The sequence below is a fragment of the Zingiber officinale genome, unplaced genomic scaffold (genome assembly GCF_018446385.1).
Source record: "Zingiber officinale cultivar Zhangliang unplaced genomic scaffold, Zo_v1.1 ctg178, whole genome shotgun sequence".
NCBI classification, from domain to species: domain Eukaryota; kingdom Viridiplantae; phylum Streptophyta; class Magnoliopsida; order Zingiberales; family Zingiberaceae; genus Zingiber; species Zingiber officinale.
The window spans coordinates 68,257-81,550 of NW_024589868.1; the positions used below are offsets into that span (position 1 = coordinate 68,257).

At 40.8% G+C, this 13,294-nt stretch overlaps 1 protein-coding gene across 3 annotated transcripts; it reads left to right on the forward strand.

Annotated features, from left to right (window-relative positions):
• The first annotated feature begins 1,241 nt into the window (after positions 1-1,241).
• On the forward strand, positions 1,242-7,261 carry LOC122036595 (thioredoxin-like protein 4B). Of its 3 annotated transcripts, XM_042595966.1 has the most exons (5): positions 1,242-1,996; positions 5,474-5,634; positions 5,719-5,876; positions 6,204-6,270; positions 6,966-7,261. In XM_042595966.1, exons 2-5 carry the CDS (start codon positions 5,500-5,502, stop codon positions 7,062-7,064), a joined length of 459 nt encoding a protein of 152 aa, XP_042451900.1. In that variant the 5' UTR covers positions 1,242-1,996; positions 5,474-5,499; the 3' UTR covers positions 7,065-7,261. The 3 variants fall into 3 exon arrangements, with proteins under 3 accessions (XP_042451900.1, XP_042451897.1, XP_042451898.1); XM_042595963.1 differs by lacking the exons at positions 5,474-5,634; positions 5,719-5,876; positions 6,204-6,270; positions 6,966-7,261 and adding an exon at positions 3,666-4,179; XM_042595964.1 differs by lacking the exons at positions 5,474-5,634; positions 5,719-5,876; positions 6,204-6,270; positions 6,966-7,261 and adding an exon at positions 3,748-4,179.
• The last annotated feature ends 6,033 nt before the right edge of the window (positions 7,262-13,294 follow it).

The window sequence follows — 13,294 nt, forward strand, 5'->3', positions numbered from 1 at the left end:
CACTTTTGCTCGCGGCGACGGACGAACACGCGTCCACAATAAACTCGATCCGCGGTTGCTTCATTTTCATTCGGCACCGTATATTCTTCATCAGACGGATGACAAAATAACAGCAATACCGAAAAGGTTTATTACCAAACAAACTACTTATGTTAAATATCTCCAACGCCGATACCCAGACACACCCATATGAGGGGACAAACTGATCATCCAATTAAATCCGTCTGTAGTTTGGGTAAAAGTTTCTTTCATTTTGATTCCATTAGGTTGATTTACCACGTTTAGGAAGGCAAATTATGGTAAGTGGCATTAAATTGGAAGGTCTTGTTAATTGATAACAAAATTTATTTTTTATAAACAAAAAAATAATTGCTTGCTAAAATTATTGGTCAAAAATAGTATTTTCTTATTTATTTTGTAAAGAAGTTTAATAGGTAGGGAGGAAATCATAAAAAATATGTTATATTTTTTTGTCTAAGGAAACCTATTGCTTTTATGAGAGGGAATTTATTATTTTTTTAAAAAAAATATTAAAGTTTACCTTTTCTATTCAAAATTATGAAAAAGTATTCCTATAAATTTGTTTACTAACAATAATTTGTTTAAATACCTTACATTTTTAAAAAGCGTATTTTAGGAAAGAAAAATATATATTTTGACAACAATTTGTTTTAATACTCCTAGTCGGCGCCATCATTTGGTATCCAAAATTAACATATACACTTTTTTAAAAATTTTAAATCAGTTCCCTTTTTTTCTAGAATAACTATACATAGTTTTTTAATACATAGAGAAAATTTAATATTAAAATTTAATATAACTAATATATTATTTAAGTAAGCTTAACAAATAATGAAAATCTTATTGTTTATAGATAATTTTATAACTTCTTTAAATATTTCATTTATTTTTGCTAAGCTTTGTCATCTTTTCGTTCAATTTTTTTTATATTAAATACAAAACAGTGTAAAGATACCGCCATTTGGCCAAAAGAAAATTCAAACTAGGGGTCCTTCGAGAAAAAAATAAATATCAGGGCTTTGATGGGAAAAGGTTCCGAAATAATGTTTTCCCCCACACAGCGAACAGAATCCTCTCTGGTCCACTAACAACTCGACACGCCGCATTTTTTATAATACTTTGCCTGCCATCCACGTGCACCCACCCCAATGGGGCAGCCGTCGCGGCCCAAGTGGATTGCTAGTAAAAGCCGCAGTGAAGATTTTAAAGAGACTGAAACCAACAATACGAGACGGGCAACAGTCTCTCGTCTCATCCGTCCGATGCTGGATCCTCGATCATCTGTCCGTCGCTTTCACCAGATTGTTCCCATCTTCTTCCGCCCCTCCGGGTCCTTCTAACTGGCTTCCATATCGGAGGAGAAAGGGGAGCGTGAGAAGGCGAGAAAGAGAGAGACGATGTGGTCTGCAAGGGAGGGCAAGGCGCCGCGGAGGAGCGAATCGATCCCCAACTCTAACGCTGCTGGAGCCGAGGCAACGGTGGTGGGCCCCTCCGCGTTCGCCGTTGACGGAGCCGAAGAGGACGAATGTCTTCGCGCTTCGGCATCTCTCTCCCGGGAGGAGGTGCTTCGCCGCCGCTCGCGCCGGTTGAAGCAACTGGCGTTATTATATAGACGCCAATATTGGGCCCTAATGGAGGAGGTCAGGGTAAAGCATCGGGATTACTACTGGGAGCACGGTGTTAGCCCCTTTGTGGAGGACGAGGAGAAGGAGGAAGGGGAGGATAAGGAAGGCGGGAAGAGAGGACGAGCAACGGAGGAGAATGGCGAGGAGACGGAGGTCGCGAGGGTAAGGCGTCGGGTTCAATTAGGGTTTGACGAAGGGGACGGTATCGTGGGGAACATAAGAGAGAGGAAGCGGTGTGCGTTTGCCGGATGCAAGTCAAAAGCGATGCCTTTGACGAGATTTTGCCATCCGCATATATTGGCGGACAAGAAGCAGACGCTTTACAAGCCTTGTTCTTTCGTAACAAAGAGGTATGGACTCTCAAATAATTTCTTGTTTGACTAGGTTACGAGTTACTAATTCTTATAAGATGGTTTACGTTGAAGTACTTGGTTGTGGTTTATGTAGATCTTCATTTTTATACTCTTCTATGGCAATGCTATTTCATGTAGGCATAAATTTGTGGACATGGTTGTGTGCGCATTACAAAGCTCTTCTCTTTATTCATTAGCTGAAGAAGTATGTTTAATTGCATCTTTTAGGTTTCATATGTTTATATGACACTTTTTCCAAAACAAACGCTCACAAATTTAAATTTTATTTTGTATGTCATGTGTGCTAGCACTTAGGCATGCGTTTTTATAGGTAATTGCTATCTATGACATTTGGTATCCGTTGGCTCCGTAAATTCTGTTTATTTGATGCAATGTGCATTTTTAAAACTGTATTACTTTTAGCAGTCTTCACTGAGAATACAAACAATATAAGTGTATGTGAATATTTTGAATTTTAATTGTACTGAACTGTGTGCTGGTTCTCACAAAGTAGTAAGTGTGATCTTCAATTGTCTCAGTGGATATGACTACCAGATTGAGTGTGAAATTGTATCTAGGGCAGATAATAATATTGCTCTCTCAATTAGGAATTATCCCCTTTCCATCATAGGCCATACTTTAAATATTTATATTGTTAAAAATAATTAAGATACACATAATATAGTTATCAACACACCAAATTTAGATTTACAAGTAGAAAAATATATTAATCATACAACTCAAAACACATCAAAAGATTTTTTTTCCAAGGTAAGATTGCATACAATAGCAGCCCGGATCCTCTGGACCGCTTTTTGCGGTCCAGGGGATGGTCCCTTGATGTGGATTGGTGGGGATGAATGGTCCCCACCTATTTTATGAATGGGGACCATTCATTTCACCAATTCATGCTAAGGGACCATCCCCTGGACCGCAAAAAGCAGTCCAGAGGATCTGCCCTCATACAATAGACCTTTCCCCGGGATCTCGTATTGGCAGGAGCTTCGTGCACCAATTGCCTTTTAACTTTCATATGTAGACCAAATATCATATATGGCTGCTATACAATCTCTTTCAAAATTTGCTTTGGCTATTACATATATGGCTTGTGTAAGGGCTTTTTAAGTCCCAGGAGAACGTTACCATATTTTCTACAAGATACAATGAGAAAGAGACTTTGGTCATTATGAGGTAATATGATAGCTATATCTTGAACTAAACTTGCATAATAAAAGCGCTTTTGTATTTATAAAATATGATAAATTGTTAAAATGTATACAGCTAATGAATAACTGATCTCTCTATTAACATGATCTTTTAGCACAACGATATACATTATATAAAGTATAAACGTGTAATTGAATAGTAAACGTTATTAGAGAATGAATTGAAACAATATTTTTTTCCTTGTATTTTCAATAGCTAACAAATAAAATCATCTTAACAGAGATGTCTAGTAATGCCAATCACAACAATCTATTCTGTATTATCAACTGCATTCTTATCTAGCAAATATGAGCTACAAAATCCACTGGATAACAATCTATTATATAGACCTTAGACATGCTTAATCTCTAGTTACTCTGAAGAGATTTCTTTTCGGATTACATCTTTGGTTGATTATTTAAATTTCAAAAGACAATTGATGATTATTCTTTGAAAACAGCTGTGGGCATAGTGGACCCATTACATGTGGGAAGCCAGTTCTGAGATCTTCTATACCTTCTCTTTGCCACATCCATTTGCAGAAGTCTCAGAGGAGCATATCACAAGCTTTGAGAAAGGCTGGACTAAACATATACTCCACAAGCAAGCCTGCTCCAAAGTTTAGTGTTTTAATAGCCGAGTGTGTGTGTCAGATTCAAGCCAGAAGAAGAGCATTGGACTCTGCTATACTTACCATGGATCAGAAGGATGAGATTCAATCGAGTTATATTTGATTAGGATGCATATCGTACCTGCTCCGTAGCCTGCATTTGTTCCTAAGAACCCGTATTGTTCTGATCAGGATATATTTGACAGAGAGAGACAACACTTCTGTTCTTGGAGATGCATCTTGGATATTACTGAAGATATGCTAACAAATTTACCAAACAATTTGTCTGCCTTCACTTGTAAAGGGTTATCATGTGATCTCCACTGTTTGTGGATAGAATAAAGTTGTTCATTTTATTTATCAATGCCAAAGGCATTTTATTATATGCTGAAGGATTGGAACTCAACTGGAGCATGATGTAAATAGCTTGAGATATCAGTGTAGCTCACTTTAGTTAAGATTTACAAAGCCTAACAAGAAGGATTGTGCGGTGCTACGGTTTAGACTGCGGCGCTAGATGTTCAAAGCATCACTTTGGTAGAACCAGCTAAATATGTTACTGCCCCTCTAACATCTGAGATTAGTACCTTATAATTATTTTTTAAGTATTTGGTTACACTTTCATTTGATATATTCCTGATGTTCCAGTAGTTGGTAATCTTTTGATATACAGTGTGTGGGAATTTATATTGGGTCATACATAAATTGATCTTGTCATTCAGATGAATAAAATTTATGAAAGAAAATATTTAGATATTTGAGTAAAAATTAAAAGGATTCCCTATAGTATTGGAAAATGTTTTTTTTAAAAGACATTTTATCTTTTATTTTATTTTGAGAAATTTTCTTTATGCAGACTAATTCTAGGAAGAGCATGGTCTCTCGTCTATAATCTCAGGTCCCTTTTGTAATTTGCACGTTGAATCATGGTTGAAGTTCGGTTAAAATTAACTATGATTTTTCTTGGATCATCTTTTTACTTAGGTTATAGTTTGGAGTCGTCGCGATAGGTGGATTGTTGGTCATTGAGTAAAAGGAGTGGTCCGTAGTCCGTCGGCAGCCTCCAGGCTAAATTATAACTTGAGTAGGAAGATGAATTCAGAAAAGATTACAATCAATTTTGATCAAATTTTGACTATAATCCAAGATGTCAATTACGGAATGGACTAAGAGAAGATAAGGACAAGGAGTCTAGGAGATCCCTCTTCAATTCTAGTGAGATGATAAGTTGTCTTATGAAAATTTTTTATCGGCCAATAAATTAGGAGGGGCTATAGTACTTTATTTCATTATTATTGAATAAAAGTATTTCTTTTAGTTCTCGTGTGTATATTTTTGGGAGAATTTTTTTTTTTACTCTCTAGTCATTTAATAGTCAGCTATAAGTTTTTGATGTTATGATTAGGGATAATAATTTTTTCCTAACCGTATTCAATTTAAATGGAGGAGTATATTTGATTAATTATTAATTATTTTTTGTTGGTATTTTATATAGATGTTTAATTTATTTTGCTGTTTAAAAGACTTTTGGTTTTTTTTTTTTTTTTTTTTTTTTTTTTTACTTTTTACTAAATTTTGAATAACCTCTTTCGGCAGCACTAATGGGCCTATAACTTGGCCCAACAGCTCAACCTAACAAATATGTTTGGGGTTCTCAGGTCTTGGTCGGAGATAGGGAGGAGGGATGAGCGGGTTCCTTCTGCCGACGCTGACGACGAAGCGCGACGTCGATAGCATCATACGTGATACCCTCGACACGGTCCTCCTCCTCCGCTTTGGCCGGGCCGCCGATTTCCTCTGCCTTCACCTCGACGACATCGTACCCTCCCTTCTCCCTCTCTTCTTATTCTTTTCTCTCTTTCTCAATCTATCTCTCACCTGTTGTGGTCTTCTTCACCCGCAGCTCTCTAAGTCGGCTTGGAAGGTCTCCAAGTTCGCAAATATCGCGCTGGTGGATGCCGACGCTGAGGAGGTGCAGGTCTATCTCAACTACTTCGACATCACCTTGCTTCCCTCCACCGTCTTCTTCTTTAATGCTCATCATATGAAGATGGACTCGGGGTAATTCCAATCATACCTTACTTAATTTCTTCTGTGTACTACTTAACGCCTGGTTCTCTCACTTAATAGGATATTTCATTTCTAGAAATTAAAGCAGCAATTTTGTTCTTCCCTTCCCAAAATTTGATTGGCCTACGATAATTTCAACAGTCTGATATCTTATACCACAATGCAATAGTAGGGATATTTCTCTCTATTAATCATTGCCACTCTGTTTTTTTATTAACATATACAATGTGATGTGGTGATTTTACCTTTTAAATATTGTTTTTGCAGATATATCATGTACAATCTTGGATATTAAATTTCTCTATTATTGTGTTTCAGGACTCCTGACCATACTAAATGGGTTGGATCTTTTTATACCAAACAGGATTTAATTGATGTCCTAGAGGTGAGTATCGTATATTCGCCTTAGAAAGACTTCAGTTGAAATAAGAAATTTGATACTGTTCCTTCATAAAAAAATGTGGATTGATTTTTTTTTTTGTTTTTGTTTCAATGTTACTATTTTAGACATCAATGAGAAGTATTTTATAATTCACATATTAGTGATATTTCTTTGAACAATGCCTAAAGTTATCAATGGGAAGCATTTGTATAATTAAGTTTCATCAATTATATCAGCAAATTATATTATGGAGGAACTGACTTGAGATAACAAATTTGACTCTAGTTAGCTTCAATAGGTTTCATGATCTATTATCAATGTTTCAGTCCTTGTTGTTTATACATCACCCTGCATAACATTCTTGGATGGTAAAGGGTTGTTTCTTTTGGTGTACCTTTACACAATTTCTGACTGCGGGGAGTATGTTTTGCATAGAAATTTCTTCCTGCACATCTTGGTTGCAATATTTCATTCCAACTCATTGTTTCTTGCTGAAATGTTCACTAAACTGGTCAATGTTTCAATAACATTGGGCATGTATTCTATTTAGAAATCTTGATAAATTTGAATCCAGTAACATACGTACTACATTACCTAAACCAACCAGAGTGGTACACTGTTCCATTTTGCCTGAGTTCATTATGTGATTTAGCCTTGACAATTCGTTTCTTAATCTCATATATTTTCACCTTCTTCAGGCTATATTTAGAGGAGCAATGAAAGGTAAGCTCATCGTCAGGTGTCCACTTCCACCAGAAAGAATTCCCAAGTACCGATTGCTCTTCAAAGACGTATAAGAGCTGTGTCCATGTTAGAAGCACTCATAGTGTAATTAGCTGCATGGTCTAAATGAGTATCCAAGTAATGACTGGCACTTTTACTCCATTGTCAATTTGCATCTTGTAAGTTCTAATTCCTACAGTGTGTATATATATAATAACATGATCTTTTTGAATTTTTATTGAATGATCCATATGCTCAATTGTTTGATTTTTGTGCAATTGTGTGATTACCATTGCAAGTTAAAGAAGCATAAAACATGCAGGAGTATTTGATGTGTTGAATTGTTAAGAGAACTGAAATAGACAATGCAGAGAGTTTATGTTCAGCATGAGTACAGTTCAGTTCAACCCTTCACACAAGGATTTTTTGAACCCATTGGGGACGATGCTGTTATTTTCGTTATAGCAAACAGACAGAAAGCGAAGTTAAACCTTAGATCTTCCCTCTCTAATGTTCTTTAATCGAAAGATAAACTGACTACCAATAAATCGAACAGAAAATGAAGTTGAGAAAGAGGGGAATTTAAATCAGCTACTATAATTTCCGAGGACAGGCAGTAAGGGAAAAAAATGTTGAAATTTTGTTCATAATGTTTGAATTATTTACCAAAGAAAAAAACAGCCGGATATGAAAACAATTGTATATAAAAAATGGGTAGCTCTATTTATATGACCGGGTGCTTTTGTTTGTGCAGTTATACTATAAAATAAATTTGTATATAAATTTTAAAGTAATACATCGAACAGAGCAACATTGGGCATTTCTAATATAATTTAATTGCTTTAACAATGTAATTTGATAATCCAAATTTTTCATAGCTGGAGAGTGAATTGTAAATATTTAAATGATAATTTAGATATTCTATTATTACACTATAATCTCGGGAGCACTTTTGAGTTACTAATATTTAGTAATTTAAAAAGCAAATAAGCACGAATTCACTTTAAAATTTATGTGAATAAAAATATTTTTTATTATAATCTACATAACATTGAGGTATACTCATTTATCTAATCAATTTAATCTTATAATGTTCATTGATCCTCACTCGGTTGGTTGGAGGGTGAGAAATTTATTATAATAGGTAGGGGTTAATTTTTAGGGATGAATCTCTCAGAAATGAAACTCCTCAATTCATTTCTATCCATTTGTCTGTCGACTATAAGCTGATCCTACAATTTACATCCCTTTACATGATCTGAGACGGATTGTAAAGGGTGTTTGGGATGAGTGTAATCACGTTTTTTTACTACAATTGATCTCTGCTCGGTTACCCCCATATATTTTGGTACCTGCATGAGTATTTGCTTAAATAGGTATTGAGATCGATTTTTAACGGATACATAATATCTCGTTAGGTATCTAATCTCCCCATATAAAGGACTATTACACTTGGATAAAATCCCTCGTGATTTACCTATTAGTTATAAATGTATGAAATAATATGATATGTAAACAAAAATCAAATTGTAAACATTTACAGTGATTTGCAAGGATGAATCCCGTTCTTCGTGCTCGTCGTAGGAAGATTCGTGCTCATTGTCGGAAGAGCAATTACAAAATAAAGAACTCTTCAATGGTCACAAACCAAATCCCAAAATTATACTTGAATGTTCCTTTTTTTAAGATAAGTAGGATAAGCTCTCTTTTCTCATATTGCACTTGACGCAACATACATAAAGAAACAAGTGAGGTATCTGGGTAGTTTTTGTAACTACCCACACCTCCCACTTCTCACACGTCCAACATCTCTCACTCGTTTAAGTCAAGCCATTAAGACTAGTTAGTCACAAAGACTAAATAAGTCACATAGATTATATAAGAGTTTAGTCATAAAAGCCATATTAGAACATCCAATCCATATTTAGATAAAATAGTTCGTGCAACAGCAAGCACATTGAGCGATAGTCGCTAAGAAGATTGTTACACTTTATATAGCCACTCTTGGAGCGATCAATGCTAACAAAGTTGTTATACTTTACTTAGCCGCTCTTCCAAATGAATCAGAGATACTCTCACAATAGCACATAGCCTCTCTCCTGGTAGTACATATCCGTTATCCAGAAAACATCCAATCTCCTGATGGTATACAGTCATTATCTTGAAGATATTAATGTCTTTCTAGTTAACCCAGATTAAATAATCTTCATTTACATCAATATAAACATCTCTAATCCCTTATAATGATTATTATGCCAAGAATATATTCTATATTCAATATTTATAATCATTTCTATACATAATAGAAATGGGTTGATCGGTAAATAACATCAAAAGTTGCAAATCTATTTAATTTTCCCTTTTAGCTAGAATCTATTCATTCTAATCAATTATTTTCCTAGTTATGCTTCGTAGATCAAATCATATATAGTCATAGGATATATGCTAAAGTAGCAGTCATTGATTAAAACTTAAGTAAACAGCTAAATAATCACTTAAGATAAAATTGAGATTAACTTATGATCCGGCAGTAAGAATGGGGGGCCCACTTCCTGAAGGGTCTCAGCTTGAGGAACGAAGGGCTAAGCGGTTAACTGCCGAGCCGAGCAGCCGGGTAGGTCCGAGCGGGGCTAGAGATAACCCACCCATGGGCTTGGGTTTTCGACGCCAAGGCAGGAATATCGAAGGGTCGAACGGGAGTCCGATCGGCCGGGGTCAAAGGGCCGAGTTGTCCGTTCGGCCAAAATAAGGGCGAGGGTACAAAGGTGGCCGAGCGGTCTACGCGCTCGGCTCGGGATATAGGATATCATCAGAAGCATGTCTGATGATGAGGTCGTACACAAGATCGCACGAGGGAAGATCTTGCCTTCACATCATGGAAAGGTTGATACAGTAGCAGTATGGTCTCACGGACGTCTGCCTGACAGATCCATATCTGGGCATGTCCCTTCTGACAGACTCATACCTGGGCATGGTCAAAGACAGGTGGTTACTTTGACTGTCACGCCCAGGCTTCTTCGAGAGGTCTATATAAGGCCTCCATTTCTTCACCGGAGGTATGCAAAGTCTTCATCTGGGAGCCACCTTTTTGTTATTCCTCGCCTGACTTGAGCGTCGGAGGGCCGTCGCCGGGACACCCATCCCGGCTCGGTTTTGTTGCAGGTTCATCGGAGCACTTGAGGATTCAGCAGGAAGCGCCACGTGCCCAGTGTCCGTTGACTCCTGGTTCGGACAAGATCAAATTGGCGCCGTCTGTGGGAACGCTCCTGCATCCGATAGGAAACAATGGACGAGGCTGGACGACAACGCACGGTGACGCTTTCGAGGGAAGAACTCGACGCTCTGGTCGAGATAAGGGCCGCTAAACTGGTGGAACAAAAACAGAAAGCAGCGGCCGAACAGCCTGAGCAACAAGCAACATCTGCGTCGGGTGGCCGAGCGGAAGCACCTCCAGCCACCGTCGCATTCCACCGGGCCTTATTTCGCACCCCTGAAGTCGTACTAGCTCAAAGAGATAGAGACTCTTCATCAGACGAAATGCCAAGGCGAGACGACAGAAAAGGGAAAGCTCCCCGGGCGGACTCATCTCCCGAGCGGACCAATCGCCAATTCTCGGAGGCTATTCTACGAGACCCTCTGCCCAAGCACTACGTGTCTCCAACGATCGGCGAGTACAATGGAACAACGGACCCGGATGATCATCTGGGTAAGTTTGATAACACAGCCACGCTCCATCAATACACCGATGGAGTGAAGTGCCGCGTCTTTCTTACCACTCTCTCGGGATCGGCTCAACGGTGGTTCCGGAGGCTGCCGGACGGATCCATCACCAGCTTCAAAGAATTCCGAACGGCCTTCCTCCACCACTTCGCTAGCAGTCGGCGTTATCAGAAGACAAGTGTCAGCTTGTTTGCCATCAAGCAAGAGCCAAAAGAATCGCTTCGAGCTTACATCCAGCGATTCAACCAAGTGGCGATGGACATCCCAACGGCCACCTCGGAGACGATGATGAACGCCTTCACGCAAGGCCTTATGGATGGGGACTTCTTCCGGTCGCTCATCCGAAAGCCGCCCCGAGATTATGATCACATGCTACATCGCGCCAACGAATACATAAACGTGGAAGAAGCGCAAGCCGCCCGGAAAAAGGAAACTCCAACCGATCGCGCACCTGTCCATGCCGAGCGGAAACAGCACATCGCTCAGCAGCCACCCAGAGGACCGAGGGCCGAAGCAATTCGATCCCCCCACGCCAGATCGCATGTACAAGAAGTGGCTGCCGCTCGGCCCAAGCCAAAGAAGAGGTGGACTCCTATGTTCTGCTCCTTCCACCAGTCGGATACGCACAACACGAGGGATTGTCGAAGTTTACCTTTCGTGGCTAATCCCGTTCCCAGGAAAGCCGAACGACGGTCGCCTCCCATCGACAGGAGGTAAAGGACCCATGAAGCTGACCGAACCTGCACCGAGAGGCGACATCACCAGACGCCCGATCGGCACCGATCCCCGAGACAGGAGAATCGCCGGGCGTCCAGAGAACGGTCCCGGCCGGCCACTCGGGAAGAGGAAAACAGGAGAAATACTTCCCGGGGCGAGATCAACGTTATTGCTGGCGGGCCGACCGGAGGAGACTCCAACCGAGCCCGAAAGGCGGGCGTCCGGCAGCTGCAGATTCACGCGGTCGGCTGTAGCCAAGAGCGGGCAAGTGGACCGGAAATCACTTTCGGGCCCGGAGACTTAGAAGGAGTAGAAGTGCCCCATGACGACGCGCTGCTCATTAAAGCGGTAATAGCAAATTACACCATTCACCGCATATTTGTTGACACAGGGAGCTCGGTCAACATCATGTTCAAGAAGGCGTTCGATCAGCTGCAAATTGATCGAGCCGAGCTGCTGCCCATGATGACCCCGCTCTACGGGTTTACAGGCAACGAAGTTCAGCCGGTCGGACAGATCCGGCTGGCCACCTCGCTGGGAGAAGAGCCGCTCAGGAGGACCAGGATAATAAACTTCGTGGTGGTCGACTCTCCATCGTCCTACAACGTCATTTTGGGACGACCGGCGCTCGGCGAATTCCGAGCGGTTGTCTCAACCTTCCACCAGAAGATAAAGTTCCCCGTGGAGGACAAAGTAGGAGAAGTGCGTGGAGATCAGCTAGCAGCTTGTCGGTGCTATATAGAGATGATCCGAGCAGAAGCTTGTTCCGCTCGGAAGGCGCCTCGAATCGAGGTACACGCCATAACCGAGAAACCTCCTGCTTTAATTTATGATGAAAAGGAGGAAGTTCAGATCCATCCGACCCGATCGGAGGCCACGACTTTTATCGCCTCTGATCTGGAGGAAGAACAGAAGGAGAAGCTGATCCAATGCCTTCAACGAAATCATGATGTCTTCGTCTGGTCGACACATGAGTTGCCCGGAATTTCGCCGAGCCTGGCGCAGCATGAGTTGCATGTCCGGCCGGACGCTCGGCCTGTGAAACAGAAGAAAAGAGATTTCAGTGCCGAGCAGAATGCCATCATCCGGGTAGAAGTAGAAAAACTTCTGAAGGCCGGCCACATACGCGAGGTGCAGTTCCCGAGCTGGCTGGCCAACGTGGTATTGGTCTCCAAGCCGGGCGGCAAGTGGAGAGTCTGCATCGACTTTCGGGACTTAAACAAAGCATGCCCCAAGGATTTTTATCCCCTGCCCCGGATAGATCAGCTGGTGGACTCTACGGCCGGCTGCGAATTAATTTGCATGCTTGACGCCTACCAAGGATATCATCAAGTGCCGCTCGCTCGGGAAGATCAAGAAAAAGTAAGCTTCGTAACGGCCGACGGCACTTATTGCTACTACGTGATGCCGTTCGGATTGAAGAATGCCGGGGCCACCTATCAACGCTTGATGAATAAAGTATTCCGGGAGCAGATCGGGCGGAATCTGGAAGTTTATGTAGACGACATTCTTATTAAATCCGTCCGAGCGGCAGATCTCTTCAAGGATATGGAAGAAACCTTCCGGACGCTGCGCAAATATGGGGTCAAGCTAAATCTCCAGAAGTGCCTGTTCGGAGCAAAAGGAGGGCGTTTCTTGGGATATATAGTGACCGAGCGGGGAATTGAAGCCAACCCCAGCAAGGTGAAAGCTCTGCAAGACATGCTTCCTCCCAGAAACACAAGAGAAGTGCAACGGTTGACCGGTCGGATAACTGCTCTGTCCAGATTTATCTCCAAAATCGCCGACCGGAGTCTGCCATTCTTCAAGATCCTGCGCAAGGCTACTAAGTTCCAGTGGGACGAAGAGTGTGACCGAGCATTTGAAG

Coding starts and splice junctions, on each gene's coding strand:
- LOC122036595 (XM_042595963.1), top strand. CDS start 1,419: ATGTGGTCTGCAAGGGAGGGCAAGGCGCCGCGGAGGAGCGAATCGATC. Junction 1,997..3,665: donor TGTTCTTTCGTAACAAAGAG/GTATGGACTCTC, acceptor CTTTGAAAACAG/CTGTGGGCATAGTGGACCCA.